The sequence below is a fragment of the Capsicum annuum genome, chromosome 2 (assembly GCF_002878395.1).
Source record: "Capsicum annuum cultivar UCD-10X-F1 chromosome 2, UCD10Xv1.1, whole genome shotgun sequence".
Classification (NCBI taxonomy): domain Eukaryota; kingdom Viridiplantae; phylum Streptophyta; class Magnoliopsida; order Solanales; family Solanaceae; genus Capsicum; species Capsicum annuum.
The window spans coordinates 151,594,113-151,612,364 of NC_061112.1; the positions used below are offsets into that span (position 1 = coordinate 151,594,113).

Genomic DNA, 18,252 nt, shown 5'->3' on the forward strand with positions numbered 1-18,252 from the left:
TTCGTGTCTTAAATCAAATCAGACATCAATTTCAAAGTCAACTCAACTTATCAAGTGAGAATATCATCATTAGCTAGCTTTTTCAATAATTTATTTACCATAACCAATCAGTCCATTAGGCTAACAAATAGGAAAAAACAGTTTAAACATACAATTAACTTATTTATCCCCTCTAGCAACACTGGTACCCGCATAGATGCTCGTCACAATCACTTATACGAGACCCCTAATTCCCATTACACATAACTAACATATATTCAAATAAGCACTTTTAAAAAGAGTCTAAGAAAAATCTCAACTTGCCTCAAACCGAAGCTCAATCGTCAATCAATAAACTTGCCCTTACGTGAAGCTTTTGAATGGTCCAAATCTGTCCAAATACATATTCCCCGTGAAAATACAAATCTAATAACTCCCATATTGCTATATTTAACTCAAAAAATAGTCAAATCTCAATTTTCATGAATTTCAGATATCGAACTAACTCTTATAATCATCTACACAAACCATATCTCCATGACTCCATATCACCATTCGCACTTCATTAGAGAATACCATATCTAATATGTCACTATCATATCTCAGAATAAAAATTTAAATCAAAATCCTAAAATAAACAATTGAAATAGTAATTTATATTAATTGTCAAATTAAATCTCTAAAAAAAAGGCCATCATAATTACTACCAGTGATGACCTATTAGGACTTCTTAATCATAACCCACTTATTTTAATTATAGAATAAACAAAATTTTCCCTACTATGTTGTATTGTTACTTTAACTTCACGTTGTTGACACTTAATTTTTGTCCTTCACGACTAAATTTAATCTTAAGTTTTTTTGATTTTTAATAAAATTAAAATATTTATTTCATCCGAATAAAAATTTATTAAATATATTTGTACGTAATTTTATCATTTTAAGTAGTGATTATAATTTATCGTATTCAATTATACGAGATTTTATAATTTTGTTACTTAAATATTTATTTTATGAAATATTGGATTTTAATCAAGGCTTAGAGATTCAAATGATTAAAGTTTTGATTTAAATATAATTTACTCTCAAAAAATAATTTATTCGGATAAATATGTGTTTGATTTTATAAAATCAAGAAGCCCGGGATTAAAGGAAGCATTAATTCACATCGAATTTCAATTTAATTTAGCCAATCTATTAGATTTGGCCATAATTGAAATCAAATTGGCCATAATTGTAATGCAATCCGTCAATTGATTTCTAATTTGGTCAAAATTAAATAAATATGGCTAAATTTTAAATCCCAATTGGGGTTATATTTTAAATAACCCAAAATTCTCAAAAACTCTCCTAACTTCTACCTAGTTCCAAAAAAAATAATTTCAAATTGTACTACATTGTACTATTTCCCCCAACTTTGTCTTTTTCCAATTTTGAAATTCAAAAGTTGTACTACGTTGTACAATTTCCCCCCACATTATCTTTCGCCTCACCTTATCTTCAATTTTAAAATTTCAAAAACACCCTTAATTACTTTTTCTCCCACATTGGTGGATGACAAGAAATAAATCTTCATCCTTTGCTATAAATACTTTTCTCCCACATTGGTGGAAGAGAGAAAAAAAAAATCTCATTCTCTTCTATAAATACTACCACTACTTTGGTAAAAAATGGGGGAAAATGAAAGAAAAAAAAAGGCTAGAAAGGTGAAAATTTCTTTTTGAGCAAAATAGTTATTTTTATTTAGTAAAAATTTTTGTTTCATAGAGTTGGTCGGCTAATAAAAAATTTCAAGTTGCCAGCGACGTTTTTTAGGTGGTGGTTGATTCCGACGAAACTCGTAGTCTCGTTTTGCTGCCCCCCCCAAAAGGTAAGCACATCTTTTTTTTTTTTTTTTTTTTAGTTTTTATTATCGTTTTCTTCTTCATAGTTTGTTGCTGGGATTGTATGCTGTAGATGGCCTTAAAGTCCCTGGGACGTTGTGGTATCGATATTCTAATTATTTTCATGTTCATGATATAAAAATAAGCTAATAATAGTTGTATATGTCTTTTTTTTTTTACTTTATTCTTTGATTATTTTGGATAAAGTTTCAATCTTTGCTTAAAATGTGTATTTATGCTTTGTTTAAACTCATTGTTGTTGGATATATTTGTTTTTAGCATGTAAAGTTATTTTCTTTATGTTGAAAAGAATAGTTAATGTTGAATGTTTCGCCTTTTCACCTTATTCTTTGATTATTTTGGAGAAAGTTTAGATCTTTGCTTGAAAAACATAATCATGTCTTGTTTAAACTCATTATTGTTGAATATGTTTAATTTTAGCATGTAAAATTATTTTCTTTATGTTGAAAAGAATCGTTAATATTGATTGTTTTGCCTTTTGACCTTATTCTTTGATTATTTTGGATAAAATTTAGATCTTTACTTGAAAAGTCATACCCATGTCTTGTTTAAACTCATTGTTGGTAGATATATTTGTTTTTATCATGTAAAGTTATTTCCTTTATGTTGAAAAGAATGGTTAATATTGATTGTTTTGTCTTTTGCCTTTATTCTTTGATTGCCATGTATAAAGTTTTGATTTTTGCTCAAAAGACAAACTCATGTCTTGTTTAAATTTATTGTTGGCGGATATGTTTGTTTTAGCTATAAAGTTGTTTCTTTTATGTTGAAAAAATAGTTACTATTGTTTGTTTCGCCTTAATAAAAATAGCAATTGATTAAATCAAGAATTTTTCATTTACTTGTTAATTATTTTAAGGGATCTCCAAAATCTTCATATAAGAGATGAAGTGCTGGCTTTATTTTTCAAATTTGTCAAAATGATGAGAAAGTTCGAATTTTTATGGTTAAATAGAATTATTTAGATATTTTTGAGTCATACATAGTATGATTGTGAAACAATATTTCACTTTTAGAAATGCTAAACTTTATTCTAATTTTCTTGCGCCCTTTGGATTGTTATATGTGCTCTTTGTGAGTGAAAAACTTGATTCGTGTATCTCATTGATTCATAATATCAAAGGAGAATCAACGATGTCTTAGAAATACAAACCATAGGTCATTACACATTTTTTTTCATAAAATTTTGATTGTAATTTATATGTATGAATTTTCGTTAATGCCGTCTTAATTGAAATTTAAAGACTCTCTTGCTTGAAAAGTTAACCTTTATTTTCTTTTGTTATATGGATTAATATTTATGTTTGTTCAATTTTAGAAGTCATGAGTATTTTCCTTGTTGCCTCGTCCCTTCATTTTCGGAAGATTACGTTGTTTGTTTCTTGCATTAATTCATTGAATATGACCTTCTTCCTTTTACCTTTATTCATTCTTGTATGAACATAAATCATAAGGCATGTAAGTGGGTGTCTTTGCTTTGCATTTTATTTGTTGACTTTCATTTTTGTGAAGTGTACTTATCATTGTCATTCAAAATTGGTTCTTGATATTTTCTTTTACTTTGAAATATGTCACTTTTATGCCTTGAATGTATATTGATTTCTTTATCTTTTCTTTGCATGCAAAAAAAATGTCTCGAGCCCAAATGGATTCCTCTCCACTTGCATTTTGTAATGGGCCAATGAGGTCTACCCCTTCGAGTCAAGTTCGAAGTTTAAACCCGAGGTCCACTACATGGCGTGCGGGTGCTAGAAGATAGAAGAAGAAGGAAAATGAGTCAAAACCCATTGATGAGGGTCATTAAGAGACTTGAAAAGTCTCAATTTTTATTATTATCTTCTTTTTATTTATTCATTTAGTCATTTATTTATTCGTTCATTTCGGCCTCGAAGCCAAAGTCGTATTTAATATAGGTGGAGCACGACTCGAGCCAAAGGCTCGAAAAATAGTTTAGGACAGGTGAAATGGATCGGAAGCCCAACTAGATTAGGACAGGTCTCGTTGATTTGGGCTCAATGGCCTAAATCCTTTACTTTCTCCTCCGTTCCCCTTTTATGTGTTTATTTGTTTATTAGTTTTGTTTAGAATTATTTAAAATCCCTACTAAGTCGCCTAAATCTATTTTACACAAGTCTTTTTAAAAAAAAATAAAAAATCAAATCACTATTTCAACAAATTAATCTTTTCAGAAGTTAATCAAAAGATGTTTTCTAACAGTCCGGATAACCGCAAGTTAGCGGACGTTTTCGGTGCCTAACACCTTCCTAAAACGTTAAAACCGTTTATCTAAAATCTCTAACTTAAAACGATTTTTCTGTTTGGAATCGTTTGAAGTAACTCTCTAAAGGTTTCTTAATTCATTTTCAAAATTAAGTGGCGACTCTTCTCAAAAAATTAAAATTTCTTCGCAAAACACACGTTTTTCTGAATTCCATTGTATCCAATGTAACCATTCTACTCTCTCTCTCTTTCTCTACATATATATATATATAATATATATATATATATAATATGCTAACAATAAACTGACTTGAAGCCTCGAGAAAGATTCCCCAAAACTGCAATGGCGAAACCCTTTTCGTACCCCTCCCCTTGTAACGTCCTTTGATTTTATTTTGATTATTAATAAAAATAATAAATCCTTCCACTTAAAATTTTATTCTTGTACATAGCCTCAAGATTTAAGAAAACTATCAATTTAGTCCCTTCCTAAAAAAATAATATTTAAAAATTACAAAATGGGTTAAAATAAGATAAACATATAAAATAAATTTGCAGGGTCATGCCGTTCTTGTGTTGTTGAATAAAGGAAGTTATATATCTATTCAAAACAAAAACAAGTAAAAACTCACTTATTTTTACAGAAAATGTTTGCTTTCCGTCGTACCAACCACGCACTAAAGGGAAATTGAACCCTAAATAGGTTATGCAATTTTTTCAAGGGTAACTTACATAAATCCCTGAATCTTTAAGTGATATTATATAAAATCCCGACTATTTTATTAATTACATTTTATATCGATTTTTTGAAATGGTGATACATATAAAAAAGTGATATATTTGAAACTAACAAGATATTTTTCGTTTTTAATTTTATTCTGCTTTTTTTAGATTTAATTTTAATTGTGTTTTGATTCTGCTTTTAGTCTCTTTTTTTTTAAAAATATTATTACTTTTGTTTCTTACACTGACTATACCATTACCTTTTATTAATAACATATGAATCACCCAATAATTGAAATAAATAATTATACCTACCATATGAATCACCATAATACCATATATATGAATCACCTAATAATTGAAATAAATAATTGCATCTATCATATGAATCACCATAATACCATAGATATAAATCACTCAATAATTGAAATAAATAATTGTATTCATCATATGAATTATCATAATACCATATATATCACCCATTAATATTATATCTATCGCCCGTTAAAATCATACAAAATGTATTTATTGTATGAATCACTATAATACCCATAAAATGATATCATATGTACCATTCATATGAATCACCATTAAAAGAATAAACCTATATGAATAACTAAATAAATTTATATATGTATCAATAGATTTTTTTAAAAAAATTGGGATGATTTAATTGTTGATGTTTAAGGAGATATTTTAGGGAAGGAAATCTTGAATGAGTTAATGGTGGAGTAAAATTAGGATGTGGGTTTTCTTGATATGTATCAAGAGCAAAGTTGAAAAATGAAATTTTATGTAAATTTTTAAAAAGTAAGGGATATTAGGTTAGTCTCTTAAGTATGAAATTTATGTAATTTATCCTTTTTTTTTCAAATGGAAATAAAATTTTGGATACTAGAAATCATGAAGTCACAATTGGTGATCAAGATTGGGAATTTAGGAGCATTCAAACTGAAGAAATTGAATGAGAATGAAAATATGGAGAAAAAATTGGAGTTGGTGAACAGAAATAATTTCATATTTTTCAATTCAAAAGTTTGAGCTGAGGTAAGGAAGAAAATGTAGTATGAGTAGTTTAAGCTGCCATCAGCCTAAATGAATAACGACTAACCAGTGTAAATGATGTTAACTTGGTTTGAATTTGTTGAGTTAATTTTCGACACTTTGTTTTTGATATTATCAAATAAACAATGATATATTATCAGGATTCTCAGTTGTTAAGTAAAATATTTTAAACTTTAATATAACTTTAAAGAAAATTACAATTCAGTCGTCAAGAAACAATATATATCGATAAACAACACTAACTATAAATTAGGAAATTCATATTACAATCCGAAATAGTTTCATAAAATGGCTGACTGAAGGAAAGAAGTGAAGATAGTACATTGAATCTTAATACAAACTTTCAGGTAAAAAATAATCGATATACATATTGCTTTTTTTTACTTGATAATTATATTGATGAAGGAGGGGTCTACTGTTGAGGAACACGAAAGTAGATTGGAATAGGATTGTGAGGTTCTGGAGAAGAGTCCCACACAGAGAAGGCGCTATTGGAATTCATCCATTTTCCAGTCATTTCTGGATAATGTCGATCAAGTACATCTTTCAAGCTTTCTGTTGTATTCACCCATTCAAGTCCTTTTTTTGTGTATGTCTCCTCGTTATAATTACTGGTGAAAAATTTGTCTGCCTCTAGCCTCCTGTAATTTTTCAAGTCAACTTTCTTTAGTAATTCTACAAATCATGATACTATGCATAAAAGTCACACACACACATATATATATATTTATATAAATCAAAATTGGCAGGTAAAAGATTGATGTAAAATTAGTAAACGGGTGATAAATTAACATATTCAAACTTAAAACTTAGATCAACTTGAACAGATAAGAGGGAGTTGTTCGGATGATAAGCACCCACTTTTAATTCTAAGCTTGTAAGTTCGAGTCAATAAATGAATTGTTCACGCACAGTTGACTTAAACTTAACCAGTTGAGCAGAATGAGTTATATATAAGCATGAATTAATTTTTCACTTTTCGTACGAACCTTGATGCCATGATTAGGAATATGAAAAAGGCAGTCTCCGAGATGGCAAAACCCTTAATCTTTTTCTCCGCAGACATTCCCACTAACAAATCCAATTCTTCTACATCATCACCATATACTTCTCGAAGCATTTTAATGGCTTCTTCATCATCAGTCAAATCTTCCCATTTGGAGATGGGAATTTGCAACATTCTCCTACGAAATTCATTGTATCTGGCAACACTCCTTTCTCTGTCCCTGTAAACTGTCACCCCAATATCACGATCAATTCACCACATGTAATGCATGTGTTACATCCACAAACAAAAAAAAAAGAATTGAAATTCTAGATACGTTCTCTTTGTGATTGTAGTGTAGAATAAACTTACTTTCTAGAGCTGCAAGATCAATATGATCTGGCCTATCATTTCCATCGACATCTTGGGGAATAAGATCCCTCATCCATATTGGATAATTCATAAGCTCAAGAGCGCCACAGGCTTGGTGTCCCATTGAAACCATTTGTTTAGTATATCCTATTCTTGATAGATTCTCCTCTCCTTTGCCCCCAATTAGATCTTCCATAGGGATCCTATAGTTTTAGGGCAATTGCATCAGGTAAAATTTACAACTTACAATCATGATATAATTAGAGGTTACGAAACTCAATGCATGATGCCTTACTCATTGGTGAGAGGGAGAGATTTATTTGGCCCAGGTGTGGCGTCGATATTCCTCAATTGAAGTGTGTCAGGTAGGAGTTGATGCATACGATAAACACTCACAAATTCCTCTGTCAAGGAATAGGGCACTCCATGATTTTCAGGTTTCTTCATTCCCACAAAACCACCTAAACTGGAACCTCCAACGTGCCCAAATGTATCCTTGAATTTCTTCCCTAGCAATCCATACCTGCAATATAAGTTACTACATTTTATTCATACATAGAATAGTTGATTGTATAACAAAATACAAAGAACTAGTGTATGAGAGTACTGACCAATTGGCGCGCATTCCTGCTAGAAGAGTGTCAGTTTTGAGAAGCTCGACTGTCCAATCAATGGTATGAACTTTTGCAATGACAGCAGAAGTGACAAGTCTTGCATGACGATACAAGTCCTCATCCTCCAATTTCGGATATTCTTTCTGGAAATTTGAAAATCAAATCAAGTTGTAAGAATACTAAGAAAATTCAAGATCTCTAATATATGCATGCATAATGTAGTAGGTAATTTGCTTTATATTTTAGGTTACTAATTTCAATTTTTTTTGGATAGTAACAGGTAGTTATATATACTAAGCTAAAAACTAATAATGTTAGTACCTTCAAGGTGTCACAAACGAGATTGTGCTCTTGAATAAAGAGAGCCTGCAGTGCCAAAAGTCCAGCCCAAGGGTTGCGAACATCACCAGAGATAATATTTCCATTTTCATCTTGTTCGAGGAGCCCATCTGCTGATAGCTTCAGCTTCCCGTCTTCAAATGTTCTTACTTTCTTCAAAGCCTCTGTGTTGCTACCATAAATAGCGCTTCCATCCCTTCCTCATGTAAAAAAATAAAAAAAATCAATCACTTATATGATGTATACATGCACGAATATGTGATCAAAAGAATGAATAGTTTAAGAACATATAATAAAATTTCCTTGATAAATATATATCTTACCACCAAGAGGTACGCCTGTTTAAGTAACCAGTTTTGATCTCATAAAAGCCTGTAGGAGTTTTCTTGGACTTGTAAAACTTAAAGGACTTGAGAGGGCACTCACTTGCAACTTCTTCAGGTGCCCTTAGTTCAATCTGTTGATCACCAAATTAATGTTACTGACAAATTAGAGTACATGATAAATTATATTCACAACAACATATCCAATAAAACTCCACAAGTAAGGTATGAGGAGGATAGAGTGTACGCAAATCTTGCCATTTTCAAATTGCTTATGAAAAAGGGCCTAAGAAGAAATACTAGGCTAACCTGGTGAGTATCTTCCAAGTGATCGATCCAATCATGAATCATAAATTGTATCCAAGAGGCTGCTATCATGTTGAATTGTTTTCCTGTGTCCATAAAGTTTTTACGTGCTAGCAGCTTTGTTGCCACTACCATTGGATCTGGCTTCTTTAACTGTAATTTAAGAAAGAAATTATATTATATTTCTTATAACTTATGGCCTTAAATATGCAGCAACATTCGATAAACTTATTTTCTATCAAGAAATAGATTTAAAATTAAGGTAACAATTAGTCAGAAATGTAAAAATAAAAATTTGTGAAAAATATTTACATTCATCCGTAGGCGAGGACGAATTATATTTTATTCCAACTTCCTATTCAAGACATTGAACCCCCGCTAACTCGTAAAAAGATTATTGATTGTCCACACGTGATGTACTCATCAAAGCCATAATTAACAAATTTCAGATAGCCAGACATGCAGATATATAAAATTAGCAGTAACATTTTTTTTTTTAATTTTTATTTGACAAGTTCAAAAATCTACTTTACGTTCAATATAATTTGTGTTTTAGAGTCCTTAAATTAACCATTCATCATTGTCTAGTTCAAATATCATCAAGATATCTTAGTCCATCACAAGTAGATCTTTCGTTTTTTTCCACAAAAAAATCATTTTAATCATTATTTCTTTGAAAATGGCTAAATTCTTGGATGATGAATTTATTTTTTTAAGTTTTCAGCATTGTATAGTTTATATATTAAAAATGAATGTATATCCATAATGTATTACAATTTTTATGAATTTTAAAAGATAAATTTATAATATTAGATTCAGATAAACCTCATATTTCGTATCCGATTGTGGACCTGGTCCCCTAAGAAGGTCTAAATCTAAAAAAAAAACTTTTGAGAATTGGGACCGTAGACATGCAATGCAAGGTCGCTTTTGCACTGGAGAAACATCCCTTCCATTTGAAACTGAAGTTTTGTTTTTTCTTAACCCTCTGACAATTCAAAATTTACATTTCTTTTTCTTTGATTTTTCATTCAAAGTAATTGATATTCATATTAGAGGGCCCATTTCAGATATTGCTTTCAGCAAAATTTCTCAATTATCCGAGGCTTAGAATTCGAAATCTCTGATTAAGGATTGCGCAGTCCTATTACTATAACTCAATCCATGTTAATTTATATATTTCTTTTTCAATTTCTAGTAACATGTTGGTTTCTTTTTCTTTTCTTTTTTACAGCTAATTAATTAACTTGGACTGCCTATATATAGAAAATCAAATATTATTCATGAATATAGAGAATAACAATACAATAATAACATACTTTGTATATTCCACCAAAGTGAAATCGGAAAATCTACATACAAAGCTAGAATAAAAGATAGGGCATACAACAAATTACAAGTAAAACACTATAAAAATATTTTTAAATTCGTATTGAAAAAGAATTAAACAAATATAAGTCATGTCAGTCTATATTGTGAAAAAAAATTGGAAAAAAAAGGAGAAAAGATGAATAGAAATGGTGAAATTGATAATAAACAATTGATGTATGTATACCTCTTAAAATAGCTAAAATATCCTTAATTATTAATGTTATTTTTAAAAATTATGTTTTGAAATAGATATTTTTAGAATTATAAGAAATATTAAGGATTCTATCGTTAAAAACTTAGTCAAACCACAAGCGCTTATATTCTTACTTCAGATTCTAAGTTATATTTTGGCAGAATATTTCACACACACACTATATACTCTTTGTGCTAAAGTTATGTGATTTGGAAGTCCAAAGATTACTTACATCCACCTTCTATAATAAGTTGGAGATGACTAATTTAGGACTTTTTGATGTATTTTTTCCAATCTTATTATAAGCACGTTGACTGTTTATCAAACACATAAGCAAGCAAGAAAAATGCTTATAATTAGGTTTTACCATCTTATAGATTAATTAGTCAAACACTTATAATAAATAAAACTCTCTATAGTAATTTATATGGTTCACTTTCTGTTTTTTAATCAGTCTAAAAAAGATGACACGCGCATTTCTCGATTTAGCGACAATTTAACATTAAACTGTTGATTTTATCTTTAATGAAATAATTTATAGTCACACAAATATCTACTGACACTTATTTTATATTAAAAGTTTATTTTTCCCCGTTAAATTTATGTCAAATCAAACGAACTAATATAAATTGGGACAGGGAGTGAGTACGTACTTTACTAGAGTTAAAAATATATTGGAGTTAGAAGTTAAATGCAAGGTTGAGTGTGGGGATTATTACAATTTACAACGTAACCCTATTAAACTAAAGTCTAAACCAAAGGCAAGAAGAAGTAGTCTTATGATAGGCACCTTGTCATGTTGATCAACAGGCATCACATTTCTACCAAAGAAAGAAAATTGACTGCCTGCTCCTTCATTGAAAGGGTCATTGTATTTTCCATCAGCAGTTCTGTAAGGGTAATCCTCTGGATTTGATCGAACCCCGGTAGGTGTTCTACCAACGTTGATCAAATTATATTCCTGATGAAGATGCCGGCGCGCTGCGAGATAAGCTAGCCCCAAGAACACCGGTAGCCGGTGCCAAAGGATCAATTTATCAACGAAATGAACCATCTGCACGCATGCCATGTACAACAAAGGATTAAAAACAATTTCGATTGAGTGAGATAATGCTAAGAGAACAAATAAATTTATTCACGTGAGCCAACAAATTGAACAATAATAACAAATTGTAATCCCGTAAGTGGGGTTTGAGGAGCTAGGGCGGTGTGTATGTGAACCTTTCTTAATGAGCTAGCTCAATATTGTTATCTCAAAATATTCTTCAATTCAATATCGCTTAAAATTATTTAGTTAGGGTGGATAACAAAGAAAAAAATGATTAATTAGTAAAGAATTACCATAAACAAAAGTTTGTCGAGGAGAGTCATGCTGTCAAAGGCATCATGAAAATCTTTTTGAATGAAACTACGAAGAGGAGATAGAAAGAGATTCCTGAGGGATGACATAATAAAAGACATATAATCTTGATTATTTCCCTAATAGTAGTTAGAAATATCACAATTGTAATATGGATCGGAGTGGTTCTACCCTCTATGTTTAATTTGTACATATGGACTACAAATATCCTTTCTATATATAGAGATAAGTAACATAAGCAGAAGACACAATCCTAATAATAAATTAAAAAAAATATAAAACACGTTTATAAAAATGGAAAAAATGCAGAAATTTCATAGGTTTGACAACTCTAATACTATTGGCCCGGCAAAGGATATACTGTTCCACGTAAAATTTGGAAGGTGGGAAATTATACCTTGCACGTTGAGCAATAGGACCACAAAGAAAATTCTATGGTGGAAAAATATTTTTTCATGGTACAATATATATCAGTATAAATGACAACATCAAATACGACTAGAAGAAATTTATTACTTTTGAAACGTTGTGATCCTATGATGTAGTTGCAGTTCAAATTCACTTTGTCTTGCGTCGGAATCTTCTTATTTATTTACGTATTTCTTTAATTCTATACGTGTGACTGAATAACGAATCACCAAAAGAGTGAAGTGATAGGATGAATAGATTTTCTTATTCTTAATCAAAAATTGTGAAGTCTTAACCCTTGTAAATGAAGAAATTACTGATAAGGAGAGTTTGGTGCTAGCGTGCCGGGACAAGTGAAATGGGTTAATATAATGGTTAAAATGGATAGTGTTTGACTTTATATAAGTTTGGATTAAAATAAAAATTCTTTGTGAGCAAAATTCAATAAAAAAATGTTACTAGTAGCCTTACTTATTCACTAAGTCAGTTATGAACAAGTTGTTAGTTATAACTAACTAGTGGATAGTAAAGTTTGTTAGTTAGTTATGATACTTGATCATTGTAGTAGTCTATAAATACTTGCTACATGAGAGATTGTAATCAACTAATGAAGTAGAATTTAATTCTCTTTCTCCGTGAACTCTTCTCTTCTTCATCTTCTTCATCTGTTTCTCTTCTTCCTGCTTCCCTACTGCTTCTTCTCTTGCATTAAACTTAAACATAGTGATCTACTCTAAGAATAATCACATGGTAACAAAGCCACAAAGCTAGAAGAATCAATAGCTAAGTGGTGATCATCTGCTTGAGATATCAAGCTGTTGGTTATGTTCTTGACTGATCTTGAGTCAAGATTTGTGGATAGTTTTCTGGTAATCTGCAAAAATGTGGAAGGCTTTGTCCCTTGTTTGCTAATAACTAAGATCAGAAATGTCAAATGTTGAGAATGATGGCTTAAATGGGATCCAGAACACAACAATCGACTATAATCACCCCTTGTTTCTTGGCCCTGCAGATCAGAGTGGCATTCAAATTGTTTCGTTCCAGTTAGCAAGTATGGAAAACTATTCTGTTTGGTTTTGTTCCATGAGATTTGCATTACTGGGAAGAAACAAGTTGGGCCTAGTTGAAGTTGTTTTAGTTCTTAATGGGTCTAAGCGATGTTTATATTAAACAAGAAGTCAGATCCTGCTTATGAGTTCTATGCCTACAGTTAATCAGGCTTATGCCATGATCTTGAGTGATAAGAGTCACAAATCAGTGTTTAATACTGCAGGAATTCTGGGGGCTAATCCAATGATACATTCACAAGGCGGAGATGTTGCCATGTATTCCAAAAATGTAGGTGCAACTAATCAGTTCCAGAGGTTTAAAAAGAACTATAATGTGCAATGTGAATTCTGCAAAATGAAGGGGCACACTAAGGATAGTTGCTGGAAGATCATTGGGTATCCACCAGAATTCAAAAATAGAAAGAAGCCTAAAATGGAAGGTGGTGTTGCGTATAATGTTGTACTAGATAAAGATAACTTTCCAGGTCCAAGAAATTATGTTCAGCCTGGATATCATGGAACAAGTAATCAAGGTACAGGTCATTACTCCCAGTATCATCAACTAAGAAAACTCAAGTAATAGTTGATAGAGTGAAGAATTGCACAATTTGTCCTAGTGCAAAACAACATAGATTGTCTTTCTTGAATGGCAGCATTAAGACTGTCAACTGTTTTGATATTGTGCACATTGACGTGTGGGGCCCTTATAAAATTTTCACTATGAATGAAAAAAGATTCTTCTTAACAATTGTGGATGATTTATCAAGATCTACTTGGGTTTACTTGTTGAAGTTTAAGTCTGAAGTATGTGTAATCATTCGACAGTTCATTGCTTATGTTAGAACTCAATTTGACAAAACTGTTAAAGTAGTTAAGTCAGATAATGGGACTGAGTTTGTTAATTCAGTATGCAATGATTTGTTTAAGGCTTCTGGTATCATTCATCAGAATACTTGTGCATACACACCTCAACAGAATGGTGTGGCAGAGAGGAAGCACAAGCATATTCTTGAAGTCACCAGAGCATTAAGGTTTCAAGCAGGGATACCAATATATCTGTGGGGCTATTGTGTGTTAGCTGCTGTGTATATCATAAACAGGATTCCAAGTTCAGTTTTAAAGTATCAAACTCCTTATTCAAGGTTATATGGTAAGATACCTAGCTATAGTCACCTCAGAGTTATAGGGTGTCTATGCTATGCCAGGGTATTGAATGAACATGATAAGTTAATGACTAGAGCCAAGTCTACTATGCTATTGGGATATTCTGAGGTTCAGAAGGGGTATGTGTTATATGATATAGTGGATAAAGTGGTGTTTGTGAGTCGAGATGTCTCATTTAAGGAAGACATTTTCTCTTTCACACAGAAGAGTACTTAAGTGGTTCCCCTTGTCATGTGTTTTCTTTAGAAACTCCACAGACTGTTTGGTGTAATGACAACGTGCATATGCAAACTCAGAGTGTATTGGAATCTGCACAACAAGTTGAGATAGTTGTGCCACAAGCACAAACTCAATATATACATGAAGAAGCAGTCCCACCACCTATACAAGTGGTGGTGCAAAAACCAAAAAGGTCAACCATAGGTAGAAAATCTCCAACATGGATGGCAGATTTTGTGTCTCTCAACATACACAAGGATGTTACTTATTCCATGTCCAATCATATGACATATGGTAGATTATCTGATAAGTACAAGGAATTTTTCCATCTTCTTCAGCTATTACTGAACCTCTTACATATGCAGAAGCTTGTAAAGATCCTAGATTGATAGATCCTATGAAAAGTAAGATTGAAGCCCTTGCATCTAACCATACTTGGGATGTAGTCACACTACATAAAGGAAAAAACCCTGTAGTCTGTAGGTGGATATATAAAATAAAGTATAAATCTTCAGGAGAGATTGATAGATTTAAGGCTAAACTAGTAGCCAAAGGGTATAGTAAAAAAGAAGGTACTGATTACAAGGAAACTTTTTCACCTGTTTTCAAGATGAAACCAGTGAGAACAGTGTTAGCAACTGCAGCAAGAAAGCACTGGTTTGTGCATCAAATGGATGTATATAATGCATTCTTGAATGGTGATCTTACGGATGAGATATACATGCAAATACCTGAAGGATTTGCAATCCAGGGGGAGAATGTAGTGTGCAGACTTTTCAAATCCTTATATGGATTAAAACAAGCTCCCAGGCAGTGAAATACTTAGTTGTCAGATGTCTTGGTGAAGTTCCAATTTGTTCAGAGTAAGTATGATTCATCCTTGTATATTAAAAGGACAAGTAAGGGTACTGTGCTACTATTAGTATATGTTGATGATATGTTAATTACTGGTGACACTCTCAAGTTGATAGAAGAAACAAAAACAACTCTGCAGCAAGCTTTTAAAATGAAAGACCTTGGAGAATTAAGGTACTTCCTTGGTATAGAATTTGCCAGGTCTGAGAAAAGAATTTTGATGCACCAAAGAAAATATGCATTGGAGTTGTTGTCTGAGTTAGGACTTGGAGCAGCCAAGCCTGCAGTGACACCCATTGATTATAATGTGAAATTGACCACTAAAGAATTTGATGATCATATCAAACATGTGCAACCTGAAGTTGATCCTCCAGTAGATCAAGGAAGGTATCAAAAGCTGATTGGGAAGTTGTTGTATCTAACAATTACCAGGCCAGACATATCATTCAGTGTTCAAACACTGAGTCAATTTTGCAAAATCCCAAGAAATCACATATGGAGGCTGCAGTAAGAGTGGTAAGGTACATAAAGAATCAACTAGGAATAGGTATTCTTCTCTCCAGTAGTGCTGATGAACATGTAAGTGCCTATTGTGATGCTGATTGGGCATCATGTCCTTAAACTAGAAGGTCTATCACTGGATATCTAGTGAAGATTGGTGACTCAGTTGTGTCATGGAAATCCAAGAAACAAACTACGGTGTCTAGAAGCTCAGCTGAAGCTGAGTTCAGGAGCCTGGCAGATGTAACAACTGAATTAACATGGATTCTAGGCTCGATGAAGGAGATTGCTATTGACTTGGTTCTTCTAGCTGAAGTTTATTGTGACAGCAAATCAGCTCTACAAATAGCTGCTAATCCAGTCTATCATGAGAGGACCAAACATATAGACATTGATTGCTATTTCATTAGGGAGAAAATTCTACAAGGGACAGTCTCAACTAACTACATATCTACTCAACATCAACCTGCAGACTTGTTCACTAAGGGGCTTAACCAAGTACAACACACTTACCTCAGCTCCAACATTCCTACCTCAGCTCCAAGCTAGGAATGTGCGGCATATTCACGCCTTCCTAGCTTGAGGGGGAGTGTTAAGAGTACAGAGTACTAGTAGCCTTAATTATTCACTAAGTCAGTTATGAACAAGTTGTTAGTTATAACTAACTAGTGGATAGTAAAGTTTGTTAGTTAGTTATGATACTTGATCATTGTAGTAGTCTATAAATACTTGCTACATGAGAGATTGTAATCAACTAATGAAGTAGAATTTAATTCTCTTTCTCCTTGAACTCTTCTCTTCTTCATCTTCCTCATCTGTTTCTCTTCTTCCTGCTTTCCTACTTCTTCTTCTCTTGCATTAAACTTAAACATAGTGATCTACTCTAGGAATAATCACAAAAAATCACCTAAGTTGGTTGAATGACTTTAATTTATATGTGAGCATGATCTTTGAGCTTGTGGTGCATAGTAAATAGCTAAGATAGTTGGCAGGTACTGCTATTTTGGGAGATCTTTTTTTTTTCTGTGTAATTATCAGTTGGTAATAGATAAAATCGTTTATTTATAAAAAAAAATAAAAATGTTACTTGCTATTACATATTTTTTTTTCGAAACTTTCACTAATGAAGAAAATAAAAATATAAATATTCACTTTCCAAGAAAAATAATCGAATAAAAGATATCGAAATAAAGATTACAGCACATGTGGTGACAAAATCATAACTGCTTGCAAATTAATACCTGCTGCGGAAACATATGTAATAGAAGATGTGAAATAAAATTGGGGTTTAACAATAATTAAATCGGAAAAATAATCACCGTCTATTATAATCGTTAAACTTTGAGTTGTATTGACTTGCATTTGCCCAAATTAAATGGGAATTAGACCAAACATTTACCCAACATAGATTATGCTATTTTCTCAAATAGCCATTGGTTCCTTCAGCCCAATTACCGTTATAATAACTAAAAATTACACATATACAAAACTTATGTTTCCAATATTACAAAAAATCTCATCTCCCTAAACATATTACAAAAATCTCAACATATACACAAGATGCTATGTATATGTCGGCTATGTTATGTATATTGATAGGGAGAGGGAGTAAAGTAATTAAAAAAGTGGGAGAGAGTGTAATTACTTCCAAAAGGGTTGGTATTTATGGTATTTACAAAACACAATTTGTGAAATAGCTAACATTTAGGTAATAAAGAAGGCGTCATAGCTAACGTTTGTCTCGTTACATGATATAACTACAATTTATTGGTTAAATATACAAACAATAATTGTATCTACATACACAAATTCGTTTTAAAGATTTATATATGAGCCCCGAAATATACAAATAAAAAAAGTATATATTTAGTTGTTTAATTTAAATCTTAACCGCAAACAATAGTTGTTCTAAATTTTAGCTATATCAGGTAATTATGACTTGATGTTTTCTGCTCCATCTTAATTTATCGTAAAATGATAAACTTATTGGATGTGTTTATTGTGGGGAAACAGGGGTTCAAGATGTTGGCCCTCGTAGCACGTTGTATATATAGCTTTGACAAATCCTATTATTATTAGGCAAACGTAACCGTTTCTACCTAAAATTTGAAAGGTGAGAAATTATAGCGTACATGTTGACAATAGGACCAGTAAGAAAAAAAATGTAGGATGGAATGAAAACAAAGAGCTAAAAATAATTTTCCATGGTACGTTATATATTTGTAGTATGAATGACAACATCAAATACGACCAGAAGAAATTAATTACATTTGACTGGTTGTAATCTATGATATAGTGTACA

At 31.6% G+C, this 18,252-nt stretch overlaps 1 protein-coding gene across 1 annotated transcript; it reads right to left on the reverse strand.

The window, feature by feature from the left end:
* Positions 1 to 6,116: 6,116 nt before the first annotated feature.
* Positions 6,117 to 12,121, reverse strand: LOC107860616 (alpha-dioxygenase 1-like). The gene is made up of 10 exons (XM_047407573.1): positions 11,736 to 12,121; positions 11,185 to 11,448; positions 8,834 to 8,983; positions 8,525 to 8,658; positions 8,184 to 8,397; positions 7,860 to 8,005; positions 7,544 to 7,771; positions 7,249 to 7,451; positions 6,881 to 7,124; positions 6,117 to 6,532 (listed from the first exon to the last, which is right to left on the reverse strand). Exons 1-10 carry the CDS (start codon positions 11,853 to 11,855, stop codon positions 6,304 to 6,306), a joined length of 1,932 nt encoding a protein of 643 aa, XP_047263529.1. The 5' UTR covers positions 11,856 to 12,121; the 3' UTR covers positions 6,117 to 6,303.
* Positions 12,122 to 18,252: the final 6,131 nt, after the last annotated feature.

Coding starts and splice junctions, on each gene's coding strand:
- LOC107860616 (XM_047407573.1), bottom strand. CDS start 11,855: ATGTCTTTTATTATGTCATCCCTCAGGAATCTCTTTCTATCTCCTCTT. Junction 11,449..11,735: donor TCGACAAACTTTTGTTTATG/GTAATTCTTTAC, acceptor GCATGCGTGCAG/ATGGTTCATTTCGTTGATAA. Junction 8,006..8,183: donor TCGTTTGTGACACCTTGAAG/GTACTAACATTA, acceptor TCAAATTTCCAG/AAAGAATATCCGAAATTGGA.